The sequence below is a fragment of the Puma concolor genome, chromosome D4, assembly GCF_028749965.1.
Source record: "Puma concolor isolate L17-30 chromosome D4, mPumCon1.1.hap2, whole genome shotgun sequence".
Classification (NCBI taxonomy): domain Eukaryota; kingdom Metazoa; phylum Chordata; class Mammalia; order Carnivora; family Felidae; genus Puma; species Puma concolor.
In genome coordinates, this window is record NC_141679.1 from 79,381,826 (window position 1) to 79,395,824 (window position 13,999).

General features: G+C 47.4%; 1 protein-coding gene across 5 annotated transcripts in view; it reads right to left on the minus strand.

Annotated features, from left to right (window-relative positions):
• The window catches only part of BRINP1 (BMP/retinoic acid inducible neural specific 1), a 175,664-nt gene that overhangs the window by 23,327 nt on the left and 138,338 nt on the right, over positions 1-13,999 (minus strand). For 4 of the 5 annotated variants that reach the window (XM_086683851.1, XM_086683847.1, XM_086683848.1 and 1 more), the window contains 2 exons: positions 8,684-8,920; positions 3,793-4,015 (listed from right to left, as the gene is read on the minus strand). In XM_086683851.1, coding sequence (XP_086539977.1) covers positions 3,793-4,015; positions 8,684-8,920 — 460 coding nt within the window. The remainder of the gene's footprint in view (positions 1-3,792; positions 4,016-8,683; positions 8,921-13,999) is intronic. The other variant, XM_086683850.1, reaches the window with a different exon arrangement.

Below are 13,999 nucleotides of genomic sequence, written 5' to 3' on the forward strand. Positions count from 1 at the left end.
CTGCGACACATGTAAAAACCCCTCTGACACCTGTGGTAGCAAAGGCATCTGCTCAGTGCACCCATCTCCCCCGGAGCCTGGCACACACAGACCAACGCACAGCAATTGGCTCGTTTGCAAACTCCAGCTCGCTCAGTCCAGGTGGCCCAAGGTCCCCCGTGTTAGCACCTTTGTCTGACACTGCTCTGTGGCGGGGAGGTGCCCTGCCTGCTGGTGTGAGAAACACTCATTAGAAGCTCCGATTCGGCTGTCAGGGAGCAGCTCACAGCCAGCAAGGAGGTTCAGCTCTCCTGGGAAGGCTTCAGAGGAATCCACCCGGAGCCGAGTTTCTGTGCCCTGCACCCCCCAGCCCCCGGCAGTCAATACTTGTTAAATGAACATAATTGACTGCCTTGCTAAGGTGGAGTCCTAGACATCCTCTCCAGATGAGTTAGAGAAGGGATGTTAGGATTCAGGCAAGTTTTCTCTCGCGGGAAGACAGAGGGCCACACTGGGAGGTCTTTCTTTGAAGGTCCTGGTGATGGTGGGATACTTCTGGCCTGGCGGCTTGCAAGGGAAGAGCAGCTCGTGGACAGATGTGGACATCTGCCCTCCCAACAGGGAAGCGACCTGCCAAAGGTCGCGAAGCTTGCCAATGGTGGGGCGGGATCGCAGTCTAGCCCCGTGATTCCGTGCGGTGTTCTTCCTGTTGCCCATTTTTGCCCCTCTTTGCTACCATCTTTTGTTTCGTTTAATTTAGTTTTGAGAGACACAGAGACAGAGCATGAGCAGGGGAGGGGCAGAGAGAGAGAGGGAGGCAGAATCTGAAGCGGGCTCCAGGCTCTGAGCAGTCGGCATAGAACCTGAAGTGGGGCTTGAACTCACGAACCGCAAGGTCATGACCTGAGCCGGTCAGACGCTTAACGGACTGAGCCACCCAGGCGCCCCTTTCCTTTCCTCTTTGTAATGCCCGTCTGGCTGCTCTCCTTCTGGAGCTCTCCTGAGCCTTCCTAGGCCTGGCAGGACTGATGGTGCTCTGTGACCTGCACCCTGGAAATTCTTCTCACCTTTAATAAATGTGTCCGACTTTGGACCTTCCATTTCATTCTCTGAGGGGACACCCGGCAAAACTGACAGACCGATCTGTTTAAAATCAGGTAATGGTTAAATGTTACCCTTTGCCACCAGATTTGCATCCAGTGTGGCGAATCCTGGGGGTGCATGCAGGGTTTCTTCACCTATAGATCAAAAGCCACTTTTTCTGGGGTTCTGGGCTGAATTGTATCTCCCCCACATTCGTACGTTCAAGCCCTCACCGTCGGTACCTCAGAATGTGACTCTATTTAGAGAAAGGGGCTTCGAAGAGGTAATTAAGTTAACATTAGGTCATTGAGGCGGGACCCTAACCCAAAAGGACTGGTGTCCTTGTAAGAAGAGATTAGGACACAGAGACGCACAGCGGAAACACCACGGGAGGACACAGGCAGAAGGCGGCCACGTGTCACCAAGGAGAGAGGACTGAGAAGGAGCCAACCTTGCAGACCACCTCAATCTCAGACTCCCAGCCTCCAGAACTGTGAGAAGATCCATTTCTGTTGTCTAAACCACTCAGCCTGTGGTACTTTGCTATGGCAGCACTAACAAGCTGCTTTTAAGCACATATATATATACATATGGGGTTTTTCGTGATTGCTAACAGAGCCCCTCCTCTGAAAGACATCCTTCACAGCCCTGTGTACTGTGCTCCTTTTCTGAATCCCTCATTGCATCCAATGCGGGTCACGTGACCAAAGCCTGATGGCTCTAGATGGAATCTGGGCACTCGCTCGTGGTGGCAGTTTGGGCACCTGCTGCAGATGACAAGGAAGCCATTTTGTGACTGGACCCCTTTCTTTAGTTCCTGTACTCGCCGCACTGCAGCAAGGGAGCGACTGCCAGAGCAAATCCTGTTTGGTCCACCAAGTAATGATCACAAACTAGCTGCCAAGCAATGGGTCCAGAGTCGGAAGGAATGGGAAACACACGGGTCAGCAAGGCCAGGAGTAAAAGGAGGAGACTTCACAGTGGGGGGAGACAGGGAAGATGGGTAGGGGTTTTAGAGTAATGGGGACCTAGAATAAAGAGCCTCTGTAGTGGCTGGTGCAATCAGGAAAGACTTCATGGAGGAGGCGGCATTTGATCTGAGTCTGAAAAAATGAAGAGGAAAACGAGTAAGTGCGTGGGGGTGGCTGGCATGAGGGAAATGCTTAGAAGTGTCATGGATCTTTAATCTTTGGGTGCCTGCCCAGTAGGGCGAGGAAGAACACGGTATTTAGCATCATAGCGCTGGGGGATCCTGTCTCTTCCTCTTATGTCAGGGCTTCCAAACCCCAACATCACTGACTTTTTGGTGAAGGATAAACTCTTTGCTGTGGGGATTGCCCTGTGCAATAGCACCCCACACCCATTATGATACTCAAAAATGTCTTCAGACATTTCTAAATGCTCCCCGGGAACAAAATCACCTCCTCTTGGGAACCACTGATGTGCACGGTAGCTCTGGACCAAATACTGGGCCTCTCTGAGCTGGTTCTCTGCTCTGTGCAAAAAGGGTAGCACTCAGCTATACAGACACGTGGCTGACCGCAAATCTGGTAAGTGAATGTGCCTTAGCCTTACTCTTTTAAAGAGTGGATCTCTTCTCTCTGAATAAAGTTGAGTGCAAAACCCCCAAATATGAAACAAATCAAGGTACAGCTGCGCTAGCCGAAGCAGGGTGCACAGCCCCCAAACCTGCCTTCTGCTGGATGGAGATGCCTTTGTGGAATCCACAGAGGCACCACTACAGAAACCACCGCACTCCCCCCTGCCAGGGAGCAGCTCACACATGCCCTGGGAGAATGGAGTCTGAAAGGGCTGGATCTCAATCCTGGCTTCTTCCCCAGAAGTTCCAGAGGGAGCAAAGAAACCCTAAGATCTGTGAAGACCCAGGAACTTCTGTCTTGTCAGCCCAGAGGGAAGGAAGTGAGGCATCCAGGTGTTTAAGGAGGCTCTCACTCTCAGGTGAGGACCCTGCACTCACAAGACCCAGCCAGGGAGTGCCTCCTTAAATTTTCCTCCTCGGTGCCTTTTTTGTGTCGCTGACTCCAGGCCCTGATCAAAGGTCCTCAATATATAACTGAGGGATTAGTTAACCCAGTTTCTTCACCATTAAGATGGGGATGCTAAAATCTGCTTTGTTAAGTAATTTCTGTTTTTTTAAAATGTTTATTTATTTTTTAGATAGAGAGAGAGAGGCGGAGCGTGAGCCAGGAGGGGAAAAGAGAGACAGGGAGACACAGAATCCGAAGCAGGTTCCAGGCTCTGAGCTGTCAGCACAGAGCCCGATGCAGGGCTCGAACTCACAAACCACAAGATCATGACCTGAGCGGAAGTCAGATGCTTAACCGACTGAACCACCCAGGCGCCCCAATCTGTCAAGTAACTTTTAAATTAAATAGATAATACCTTTCACGCAACCAGAATAATGTCACATAGCAGTCAGGGCTATTGCGGGCTCCCTTCCACAGTCCAACGGATCAGACAGAACACAGAGGCTGAAAGTTCCGGGCATATTCAGGAAACAGTGAGAAAACCCAGGACAGCAGCAACCAGAAGCAGAGAAGCCAGAGATGATCCAGAAAATGGTTGGTCTGGACCACGCAAGGCCTGGCCTGCCACCAGCAGGTGCATCATCATCGGCATGGCATTTCCCTGGGCCACAGGGAACTTAAGCCAGAAACAGGTCTGAGCCTGCAGAGGCGGTGGGGGTGGGGTGGGGGGGGTCGCACTTACCTCTCTCTAGGCAGCTGGTGGTTGGGATTGTGGCGACAGCGGACACTGAGGCCGAAGAGCTTGCGGGCGGTGCGCTGGATCTTTTGCCTCTGGGCCTCGGTGGCGCTCTGCAGGAGCTTGTAACGGTTCTGCAGGTCCCAGTCATTGCCCCAGTGCTGATGGATGCTCCCGATGGTCAGGAAGTGGTTGCTGGGCAGACGCTTCATAAACGATTTAAACTCATCTAGCGAAGAGACAGAGGCCAAGAGAGAAGGACTGAGCAAGGCTGCCCCCCCTTGGAGGCTGCCTGGAAGGCTCAGCCCCACCTACCAGTCAGGCAGGCTTGCAGATAAAACTCACTCCTTTGAGGCCCCATGAACTCTGCACTAGCCTCTGGGCAGCTCCGGGGAGGCCGTGCAGGGGCCACTACACTTTCAGTGAAGGTTCTTTTACTTTGCTCCCACAGGAGGGAATCTGCATCCTGTGTCCTTATTAGAAACGAGGTTGTCCAGGGGGTGCCTGGGTGGCTCAGTCCCTTAAGCATCAGACTCTTGATTTTGGCTCAGATCATGATTACAGCGTTCATGGATTCGAGTCCTGCATCGGGCTCCAAGCTGGCAGTGTTGAGCCTGCTTTGGATTCTCTCTTTCTCTCTGCCCCTCCCCAGCTCATGCTCTCTCTCTCTCTCTTTCTCAAAATAAATAAACAAACTTAAAAAAAAAAACAAAAAAAAACAAGGCTTCCCAAACTTCCATCATCTGAATGCCAGCTTGATAATGATATTCACATATTTGTACTTATATTTACTTAGTATTTTCTTTGAATCGATTCAACCAAATTTTTATCCAATTCTGCATTAGAAAACCTCCATCCCATGCCTTCAGCAGAATGGGAGCTATAAAAATAAAGCTGTAAAAGTATACAGTTATGAAAACAGTATTAACAAATCCTGGCCGGATAGTGTTGCCAGCTAAGTGATCAAACCCTGGGGCCTGCTCTCACTGTGAAGTACACAGGAAGGTAGAGAGCCGAGCCACGGGGAGGTGCTAACGGCATATTAGCACCAACTGGAACGTTCTCTCTGATGTCATCTGCAGGGTTGAGGGAGAGCTGAGATGTGTCAAGCTCCTTGCTACATGATCCAGTCCTACTGGAAGTTGTCTGTGTACCACCTCATGTCACATCCCATTTAGAGACACCCCACCTTAAGAGATGGGGGCAAATCTTGGGTCTCCCAGGTGAAGGTTTCTGCCTCAGTTTGGTTCTGTGTTTCAGAGTTTCCGTGTTTTCTGCAACTCGACACAACCTTAGAGATAATCTAGGTCAGCTTTCTTGTTCTACACAGAGGGAAAATGAAGCCCAGAGCAGGGAAACGATTTTCTGAAGGTAGAACAGCCAAGGAGTGACAAGAGGCAGGACTTGAATCTGAGCTATTCTTTTTTCAATATAATACTTACCTTTGTCATGCTCCCCAACTATCGGGAAAATAAAAGAATTAGGAGGTTGGTCATTTTGCGGGGGGAAAAATCCAAATGGTTGGGGATATATATGTATATATATATATATATATATATTTATTTATTTAAATATAAATATATAAATATGTATAATATATGCATATTTATATGTATAATATAAATATAAATATATGTGTATATATATATGTATGTATATATATTTGCAGCTTAGTACTTTTAGCTCGTGCTGCAAAAGCTATCAGGAAATTTCAGGTACATTAGGCATTCATTTTATTTTTAAAAATGCCTACGTAGCTTTCAGTAAGCACCACGCTCACTCTGAAACACCTCGCCCATATAAGTGATTTTACAGCAAATCTACGAGGTGGGTACTTTCAGCGCCTTCTTTTATAGAAACTAGGACACAAAGAAGTCAGTTATCTTGCCAAGGTCACACAGCCAGTAAATAGCAGAATTAGAACTCTAAGCAGGCTCTGAATGTATGCTTTTACTCAGCATTATACACTTACTCTCAACACATAAAGAGGATCAGTATACTGGGGGAAAAAAAGAAACTAACTAACTAACTAAATAAATGGTGCCAAAAATAGGAATCTCTGACCCCTACAGAACTCACAGTGCCTCCTTATTGCCAGTCAGACATTCAGGAGACCAAGTTGCATCTGGACCCCTGGGCAGCTGTATGACCATTATTCTTTCAACACCTCAGTTTTCCCATCTGTCAAACAGGTAACCTAGCACCTAATGCAAATCAGGAAAGAGTGACACAGCACTGTATCTGCCTAAATAGTCCTCGACATACAGAACGCGCTCAGGGGATGGGCGGCTAGCATAGGACAACGCCGGCTGGTTTATTCGGGGAGTTGGCTGGAGGCAGTGGGCTGGCCCTAATGACCCTGTGTGTTGGTTGCCCACAATACACAGCCTCCCCCAACCCCCAAGAAAGATATGCTGCTCTCCTGTAGGAAGTGCTGTTGACCTTGGAGAACATGACAGTCGTTTCACTGAACCTGAACCTGGGTCAGTTAGGAACATAGAATTTAAACATTAAAATGATTTAAGTTTTTGACTGAAAGTGGAAGGGTTCCCTCCCAATAAAGGAGGTGTAGACCGCCATTCATGTGTGTAAACTAGGCTCTATGTGACCACCAGTGCTCCGACCATGAAGGAATCATTGGCTTTTCCCTTTTGGCCGGGTCTTGAATCCCTCCAAGCTGCCTAGTTGCTGAGTCATTAAGGCCACTGCCTGAAACGAAGAGGAGGAAGATACATACGCACAAGCCACATCTACACGAAGGTATGGATGGATTTGTCTTAATGGGTAAAACCATTCCAGATGGATAAGTACAGGATCTCTAGAGCGAATGTGTGCTCTTGTGGAGAGAAAGCGTGCCACGTAAATCATTTCTGCGGCCTATTCAGCTACTGAGCAGCATTTCAGCTTTCTGTGTTTCCTTCCCCACCCACCTACCCACCCGCTGAAAGTGGTTTCTCTTCCTGGGGGATAGGATTCTATGCTAAAGATCCCTACTGCTTGTGCACATCGACTTCATGCCCCTCTGTTTTTTAGCAATCAGTGGAATCTCCTTGCAAAAGCATGTTATCAAATGCTTCTTTTGTTTGAGGCCAAATAATTGTCGTAACACATTTCCATCATGAACCTCTCTTCTATGAGTTCCTGGGATTTTAAATGGACTGGCGGGTGCGGGTCCATAGGGCAGCCACAGCTCCGTTCGAGCTGCACGAGAGCAGAATCACTCATGCATTATGTGCTCCCAAAGCTGGTTCAGGGGCTTAGAGTTCATGGAAACCAATGGTTTTCAAATACAGCTCAGTAGGGCTCAGCTTTTACCTGTGGTACACAGTGGCTCCAAGGTACGATTTTGTTCGATCAAAGGGTTTGTCTGCTAAAAATTTAAATAAATTCAACTATTAAAACCACAAACATGTCCTCTCATATATCAGATGAGGGAACTGAAGCCTCGGGGGTAAAGGAGCATTAATACAAAAAGCTGCTACAAGCATGGGGTTTGGAATCAGGGATTCCGTTCCCAACCCTGTCATTTACTAACTATGTAACCCTGGGGAAGGCACCGGGTCTTGGTGCCCCCCACACACCCCCCCCAAGATACAGGAATATCACTACTCATTGTAATGCAGCTGCTGTCATAAATTTAAGAAATATTGAGCTGTTCTAAAAACCAGTAATGCTCTCTGCATATGTCCATTTATTTGACAGATATCTGAACGCATAGTAGATGCCAACTGTTTACTTGGCATCTCTTCTTAGAAATCTCAAGGATGCCCAAGCTTTTCATGCCCAGCGCTGCATACACAGTCTCTGTTTCCGAACCACCCAGGGTATTCTAGCTCAGTGAATGGTACCAGCCTCCATCAAACTGTCTACCAAACATACCTAAAAAAAGCTCTCGAATCTCAACACCCTTCTCTTCGACCACGTACAGCCCGTGTAACACCAAGCCCTCCTAATCTGCCCTTCTAAACACCTCGGTACCTCTGCACCTTCCCCACTTTTAGCACCTGTCCCACCACGCTAACCACGTCTCCGTCCTCTCCCTCCGAGGCACCTTGTGATGGCCTCCCGCTCTCTGACATGCACTCACCCACTGGCTTCTGCATCAAAGTTTGATGTTCTTCCCCAAGGTGCCTCTCCTGACCTCCCTGACCCTCCTGACCTCCTCAACCTCCCCCTGCATGGATTTGCTCACAGTGGCCTCCTTCACATGATTAAAATGTCATACGATTCATGGCTGGCTTTCACATCAACTAGAAACTCCAGAAAGGCAGAGATCCAACTCTGTACCTCACCCACTGTATGGCGCTGGGTGGCTGACTTTCCTCCCCTGAAATTCATGACCACGCGTCTCCTTAACCATGAAAAGTGGGAAACAGCCACGTACCTGAAAAGTCGCTTTAGCTTTGACAATCTGTGAATTGTTTGGATATCTCTATCCGTATCATTATCTATATACATGTACATGGATAAAAATACATACACATATACATATTTAGACATACATACGTGGTTGTTTATCGAGAGATATAGGCGCGCACACACACACGCACATGCACACACACACAGACTCGGGAATCAATACAAGTACCTTTGACTCTCCATTCTCCAGAGGCTTCTATGTGCTATGTGGCATTACTCTCTCTGTCTTCTGGGTACAATGCAGACAATACATCTTAGGACCACAAACTCAATTACGCGATTCATTATTCCATCCAATGGAGACTGACTGAGTACCTACTCCATGACAGCTCCTAGACCTGGCTCTGGTCCCTCCCACGTGAAATAACTGGAGTCACTGAACAGTCCCTCACAGTGGTCCTAATTCTGGCTAGACAGTTTTCTTTTCTAGGCTTGGCTCAGGGCCACGGATGCAGTACGACCACGTTAGGCTCTCTACCTGAATTCTCCAGGTCCTTATAAGCTTCGGCCCAAGACTTGGCCATGTTGGCCAGCGTGTACTCCATGATCTGGATGTCGGTGATGGGGCAGTTGCACTGTGGGAACTCCTCTGCGCACTGACATCTACACTGGCTGTTCTGACACACATACTCTCCCTCACCATTGCACATGATGTAGCTCAAGGCCGACTGGACAAACTTCTCTTGCAGATACCGAGGGAAGATTATCTGAAGACCTGTGCGAGAACAGCAAGAAGGGGGAAAAAAAGAAAGGTTAAAAAAGGTGTTTCATTAACAGGTTTGAAAGGTGAAACATAGGAATCTGAAGCTGTTAGCTTTCTCCCTGTGTACTGTAACCCAAATATTTCTGGGCCCGCCTAGATCCACACAGGGCCCGGTTGGTGAGGCCTCCAGCTACACTATGTCTACTTAAACTTCTCAAGTCATGACCTCGGCCACCTCTGAAAGGCACACTCTAGTCCGTTACATTAGGACTGAGGCCACAGCCAGATCTGGTATATACCTTTTCCATTTTGGGAGAAAACCCTTCTTGAAAGCACAAGATTATTGTTTATTTTTTCTTGTTTCCTTCATTTCTTTTGTTCTCCTTTTCTCAAATGTTGATGGACTTTATTTACGAAGCCCAAGTCCTGAGCTAGGCACTGAGTCTATAGAGATGAAAAAGACAAGATCCTCGCCCTTGGGGAGTTTACAGCGTAATCAGCAGGGATAGACACAGACACACATCATCATAACACAGCTTTCTGGGCCTGGAGCAGAGATGGTCCAGACGAGGCAACTGGACAGAGAGGACTGCAAATAACCTTGCCAGGGCAGCAGGGAAACCTTTATAGAGGAGATGGCATTTGGGCTTCTTGGAAGGTAAATAAGAGATCACCATGTAAAAAAAAAGGAACAGGAAGCACATTCTAAAGAGGGTAGCAGCGAGAATAAAGATGTACATGTCTGGGAGTTGCTGGTGAAAAAACGAATTTGGATGGGTGGGGTGCATTGCTGTCGGGGAACATGTGTCAGAGGCAAGTGGAGGCCAAAGTGCACAGGGCTTTCTTGTATGCTAAGGGATTTGGACTTCATCCTGTGGATAATGGGATACTTTGGTAAATTTCAAGGATACGAGTGATAAAGGAGAGTGGTATAATTTCATAAGACCAGGGCATCATAAAAATAATAGTGCAGAATGCCATCAGAGAGGATTAATTTTTTTTTTCTTCCCAGCTGTAAACACAAAGAAGCAGAGGCCCATGGAGGGGAAGTGACTAGCCCAAGGCTATAGGATGAACACTCCGGACCACACCTCATAATCTTGTGTCTATATCTGAGTAATCAAAGTCTTAATCTGGACAGCCAAGGATGGAGAAGGATCTATCTGGGCACATGCACTACTCATGTACCTCTGAGATGTCATCATAGCAGGCTATTGACTAGGGTGCCCAAAAAGAAGGACAACTCTGGGCTAAATTAATTCACGAAAGACATCTCTCCCCACCTCGTCTAGTGCCGCGGACAGTTTCAGCTACCAGTGCATACAGGGGTAATGGTTTAATGACCCATTGTGTGAAAAATAACTGTGTTCTTTGGATTAAATGTTTTTCTTATTCATGTTTTAGGGACACACCCTCATCCTACTCATCAGGGGCTTGCTGAATCAGCTCGGCCTGTCTCTCATTGTAGTTCACAGTTGTGTTTCTAGATTTTTATCTTTCCCTCTCTCACTTTCAATTTTTTAAAAAAATGAAGCCCCATCATTTCAACCTGTCTTCATCTGGCAGCTAAAAACAACTGTGTTCAGAGAGGCATTGTGGGGTGGGGTGGGGGGCGTCTGGGTGGCTCAGTCGGTTAAGCATCCGACTTCGGCTCAGGTCATGATCTCATGGTTCAGGAGTTCGAGCCCCGTGTCAGTCTCCGTGCTGACAGCTCGGAGCCTGGAGCCTGCTTTGGATTCTGTGTCTCCCTCTCTCTCTCTCTGCCCCTCCTCCAGGAGTGCTCTCTCTCTCTCTCTCTCAAAAATAAATATTGAAAATATTTTTAAAAAGGCATTGTGGGAAAGAGGATGATGTGTTCGGCACACCTTACTGCAGGGATGCAGAAGGTAGTTAAAAGCTGGGCATCGCTAGTCAGGCTTCTCTACTTACTACCTAGACATCTCAGGTAAGTCACTCAACCTCTCTAAGCCTCTGCTTTTTCTTTTGTAAAACAGAGGTGCTTTTAGGTTGTTGAGAGGGCTAAGTGAAGGAATCCCTGCAAATCGTCACAACAGTTCCTGGGCACACGGCAAGCACCCAGTAAATGCTATTCATTCCCATTTCTGACGATGATGATGACGGCGATGCTGTGATGATGAAATCCCTCCTGTGATTGACGTTTTTTAAAGTTGCAACAGAACCTTCAGGATACATGAGCGATAGCTGTGGGCAATCAGAAGAAAATCCTCAGCAGACAGTCTGGAGTTATTTGTAGAGGAGGGTTTAGAATTCTATGCCTGTTGAAGCAGCATGGTTGGGGAGGGGGGCGGTGGGGAGACGGCTATTCAAAAAGGTGGATCCATATCAGTATGGGTGAAAGGGGTTCTAACAGACAGATGGAGCTACAGGGCTTGGGCACCGGCCGGCTGCGAGAATGGGTGAACTCCACACCAACGAGCAAGGGGTCTGCACGAGTTTGAGTGATTGCTGGGAAGGGCTCACGGCATAGGAGCAGGATACAAACGCCGAACGATGGGGCCAATCACTAGAGTGAGTCCCTGCTCAACTGAGTCTACAATTCTTTCAGAGCATGCATTCCTGAGTCATTTTATCTGTATCAGGGTTTTTCGCTTCCAAAGCAAAATTTATTTTTAGCTGATCCCCATCCCCTATAGGCATCTGAGTCTACGGATTGGGGTTAAGTTTCTGTTGGAACTCTATAGACTATACTCTCAGTCCTATTTTTCTAGCTGGCTCATCACTTTCTCTCTCCCTTTTGTAGGGGATAAAATATTCTATTCTTGGTCCCAGCCCAAAAGGAATTTGGGGAGAGCATTTTTAGAAAATTGCGTCAAATCATTTCTCCGCTTGGCAAGGATACAAAAGGCAGTATTACCTACCCCGTTTAATGCAACTGAAAACAGATGAAGTTTTGGGTTGGGGGGTTTCTGGGAGCAGCTGAAACACAAAACTGATTGCTCTTTAAAAATGGAAACTCAGATCATGCCGAGCTGTCTCTGAGGCAGAGTCTCCTGGGCAATTTTGAAAGAGAATAATGAAGACATAGCAATTAAAAAGCACTTTTCTGCAAAATGTCATTACTGTTTAAAGTTACATAACCATTTCTACGGCAGCGGAGGTTCACAGAGCAGTCACCGCTGCAGTCGTCTCCTGATGACCTGTGTCCAACAAAGAGGCCCATTGCTGACCTCCTAGGTTGGCGCCTGAGTACCACCGGCTTCAATGGGAGTCATAAATAACTTGGAGGGAGATTTGGCCTGTGGAACCACTGTTTGAAAGATATACAGCTGCCGGCTGGGGTGGAATGTTCTGGCCCCACAGTTCCCAAAGACACACAGAGAAATAGAGAGAGAGAGAGAGAGACAAGCTGAGAAAATCAGAGACAGAGAGAGGTCACCATTATGGGCGAGCATGTAAATTTTGCCTCAAAGCACCCAAGAAGGCGATGGCTGAGAGTTTCACTTGCACACCCAGTGACTCGTGCTGAACATATGGGATATCTCCCCCAATCTCATTATACTTTTTTTTTTTTTTTTTTTTTTACAAAAAATCTTGTTATACTTTAAAATGGAATGTGTCACTGTTCCGCGAAGTGAGTGGGCAATGTAGATATGGGAACATCCACATCATCTTCTTTTTCTTTTCCTAATTTTTGCCCTGTCTCCCTTAGTCCTCCTCCCACCTCACCTTCAAGGCAGACATCTCAGGATATTTCTTGTGTTTTACATCCAGCCTTTGTGTGTGGAGGAAGGATTTCTCCTCTGTGTCACACGATAGGCTATCTCCATTTCCTCGCTTCCTCTCTCCTTATTTCTTAATATTCTATTCCTTTGTCTTGTTTTGTTTTTTGAAATACACCAGGCATCCTTCTTTTTCCTGGTCCTTCCCTTGTGCTGGTCTTGTTCTCCCTAGAGTCTTTGCAAGTGTACCTCCCAGGGCCAAGAATATTCTTTTCCCAGATCTCTGCATGGCTCCCTTGTCCTGCAATCCAGACCTTCCCAGATGACCCATATTAAAAAAGCCTCTTCTATTTTCATCATAGAATTAGCTACTAACAGAAATCATCTTATTCATGTGTTTTCATATTTGTTTTCATCTTCCCCATTAGGGAGTGGGCTTCCGGGGGACAGGAGCCCTGTCTGTCCACTATAGATCCCCCAGAGTATAAATTAAGGCCAAGGCCAGTATAGGTTTTCATTCAACAACCATTCTCTTTTTCACCCCAACTGAAAAACAAAAAAACAAAAAACAGAACAAAACATTGGTCTCTAAAAACTTTGAGGATATTGGAATTGGCCCTAAGTTGGCCTAAAGCCCCACAACCAAACTAACAGACTCAAGATTCAAATCCCAGAATTCTGAGTTCCGAAACCCTTACGGGCCCTCCTAGCTCTCTGGCATGAAAGACTGAAAACTGAGACAAACTCCTGCCTCAGTGTTCTCAAGGTGGCCCTGGCCCAGGGTGGCCTCTGCAGGTATCTTAGCCTCTCTCTGAAATTCAGGCTACTTGCCTGTGAAGCTCCAATCCCAGGGCTGTTGGGAAGAATAAATAAATGGGAAAGGCATAAAGGGCACCCGGCAAGAGCCTGGCTGCTATGGGCTGAATGTTTGTGACCACCCCCACCCTCTCCCCCCTCTCCCCTGCCCAGTTCACATGTCACAGCCCTAAATCCCAGAGTTATGGTATTGAGATGGGGCCTTGGCTGGTCATTGGGTTTACATCGGGTCACAAAAGTGGGGCCTCCGTGATAAGATTAATGGACTTGTAAGAAGAGTACGAGACAGGAAAGCTGTCTCTCTCCCTCTCCCTCCATGAGCACACACTAAGGAAAAGCCACGTGCACATGCAGTGAGAACACGGCTGTCCACAAGCCAGACACCGAATGGACCGGCATCGTGGTCTTTGACTTCCAGCCTCCGGAACTGTAGAAACGAAGGCCTCTCACCTCAACGATCCAGTTTTTGCATTTTGTTATAGCAGCCCGAGCAGATGGTTAGCATAATTAAGTGTTCAATAAATGGTAGGTCCCCCCATTTATACCACATCAGAACATAATCCACTCCCTGAACCAAACTTGAGTCGTTCTTGGA